Below are 2,421 nucleotides of genomic sequence, written 5' to 3' on the forward strand. Positions count from 1 at the left end.
CCTTTTGTATAGCATCAAATATGGGTAAGAACACGTCAGTATCATAATTGCTCATCTTGTTCTGGAGGATAGAGGTTACTCTTTCAAAACCCATTCCAGTATCAACATGCTTAGCAGGAAGGGGTTTCAAAGAACCATCAGCTTCCCTGTTAAACTGAAAAAGACACAAGAGTTGAACAATGTTTTCCAAAGAGAAAACAAAACTTTGGAAATAATGGTACCTGAATAAAGACAAGGTTCCATATCTCAATCACAGTGGGATCATCATTATTAACAAATGATGCAGCATCGCGATTCCCAATTCTATCAAAGTGTATTTCGGTGCAGGGTCCACAAGGTCCGGTATCACCCATCTCCCAAAAGTTGTCCTACTCAAAATGCAGTGTGTTACGAAATAATCTGAACGACTTAGCTCAAAGTAATAAAATCTTTTAACAAGGAGAAGAAAAGTTTTCAGACATGATCAAATTATTTGAAGAAATGAAGTTCTCATTTCCACATACTAGAAGACAATAATATTTCAGTGGTTGAAAGAGTTACTTAAGAACAATGGTTATGGTACAACAAGTACTCAAAACCTTTCATAGTATTTAATTCATATGACAAATACAACTTATAGGAATATGAGTTATTTCTTTTGTTCCCTTTTAAATTTCATTTCAAATTCCAAAACTCAAATATTAACAGGCTAGTCCCTTTACCTTTCTCCACTTAAATGATGGACACAACTTCTTGATTTTCTTATCATCAAAAAGAATACTTAATTTTTACAATGTGAAAATGATACTTATCACTGCTCCCACAAGTTCATAAGCTTCTAGCAATAGATACTCTCCCCCACTTGAATTATGATTACCACTTTTTTGCTCCTTTTATCAGCCAAAAGGACAGTTAATTTTTTTTAAGGCAAAAATGATAAAAAATTGTCCAAAATTGTGATGTCCACAAAATTAAACATGCTTCTAAAAGACTCAATAAGATTCATGGCTTCCAAAAATATCAAGTATACTAAGAACATTCCCTCATTGGACGATTTAGTTTAATGAATTACTGATGCACCAAACAGAAAATGACGAGTTTGAGCAAGATGATAGAATAGAAGACACAGTATAATAACATACTTTGCAGCCGAAAGGTAGCACCCTGCTAGGGGGAAGGAACTTAAGCAATAGGTCTCTAGCTTCATTATCCGCTGGAAGGCCAGATTTTTCATCACCGCCAAAATAAGTTGCGTAAATCCTTTCACTTGGCAGTCTATAAACCTGGACAAAAATCATCAAACAAAGGAAACAATTTGTACAAGTCAGCATCCTGCCATTTCTTGATCATACAGCATATATGCTAGGAGCACAACTGACAATGTACAAGAATATTACTGTTAAATAATAAGGATAAAACTTGCCTGTGTGAGGAGTTCCCAGGCCCATCCAATGGCCTCTTTCTTGAAATAATCCCCAAAGGACCAATTACCAAGCATCTCAAAGAAAGTGTGGTGGTAAGTGTCCTTACCAACATCATCAAGATCATTGTGCTTGCCACCAGCACGAATACACTTCTGAGTATCACAGGCACGCTTAAGTTTGCTCAATGGACTATTAGGGTCTACAACTCCCAAGAAAATAGGCTTGAACTGATTCATACCTGCACAGAAAAAACAAACTTTAGCCATTCAAAAACACCCTAGAAAAAATAAAGCAAAACCAACCACCATCATTTCCACCAACAACATAACACCCAGTATAATCCCACAAAGTGGGGTCTGAGGAGGGTGCTGGGTAGAGTCTATTCGAACCTTATCACTACCTCAGGTAGAGAGGCTGTTCCAATAGAGGCTCAGCAAGAGAAAAAGTTCAAAGCAATCCAAAAGACAAAGTACCGCAAATACAAGAAACAACAGCTAGTAACAACACAACAACTCCGACAACATAATATGCTAGTGAAAACACAAGACAACAGTTAATAACAAATAATTAGAAGGACCAGAAACAACCGGAGCAATACTATTAGTACAGATAATTTCCATTACCATATACTCCCTGCGTCCATCTTTACTTACCCAATATACTAAATATATAGTTGTCCAATTTGGAAAACGAAGAGATAATTTACTACTGAGTCTATTTTGCCTTTCCTATTAAATACTATTCATTTACAACATTTAGATCACCTGTAATTACTAGGAGTGATATGGTAAAATTACCATTCTATTTATTGTAATCAACATGGACAAGTAAAAATGAACGAAACAGTATCAAATGAAAAAAATAAAACAGTATCAAATGAAAAAAATAGAGTATCTAAAGTTGAGGAAGAACGAACCAGCATTGGCGAATAGGAGAGTAGGGTCATTATGAGGAACCACAGGACTGGATTGAACTTCTTCATGACCTTTCCCTTGGAAGAAGTTCATGAACGTCTGCC

At 35.9% G+C, this 2,421-nt stretch overlaps 1 protein-coding gene across 1 annotated transcript; it reads right to left on the bottom strand.

The window, feature by feature from the left end:
- Positions 1-79: 79 nt before the first annotated feature.
- On the bottom strand, positions 80-2,410 carry LOC107855615 (alanine--tRNA ligase-like; the record flags this gene model as incomplete). The annotated part of the gene is made up of 6 exons (XM_047403218.1): positions 2,320-2,410; positions 1,877-1,933; positions 1,403-1,641; positions 1,122-1,262; positions 222-368; positions 80-154 (listed from the first exon to the last, which is right to left on the bottom strand). Coding segments are annotated over exons 1-6 (750 nt in total), but the record flags the coding sequence as incomplete, so codon positions are not given.
- Between the last annotated feature and the right edge of the window lie 11 nt (positions 2,411-2,421).

Source organism: Capsicum annuum, unplaced genomic scaffold (genome assembly GCF_002878395.1).
Source record: "Capsicum annuum cultivar UCD-10X-F1 unplaced genomic scaffold, UCD10Xv1.1 ctg36212, whole genome shotgun sequence".
Lineage (NCBI taxonomy): Eukaryota > Viridiplantae > Streptophyta > Magnoliopsida > Solanales > Solanaceae > Capsicum > Capsicum annuum.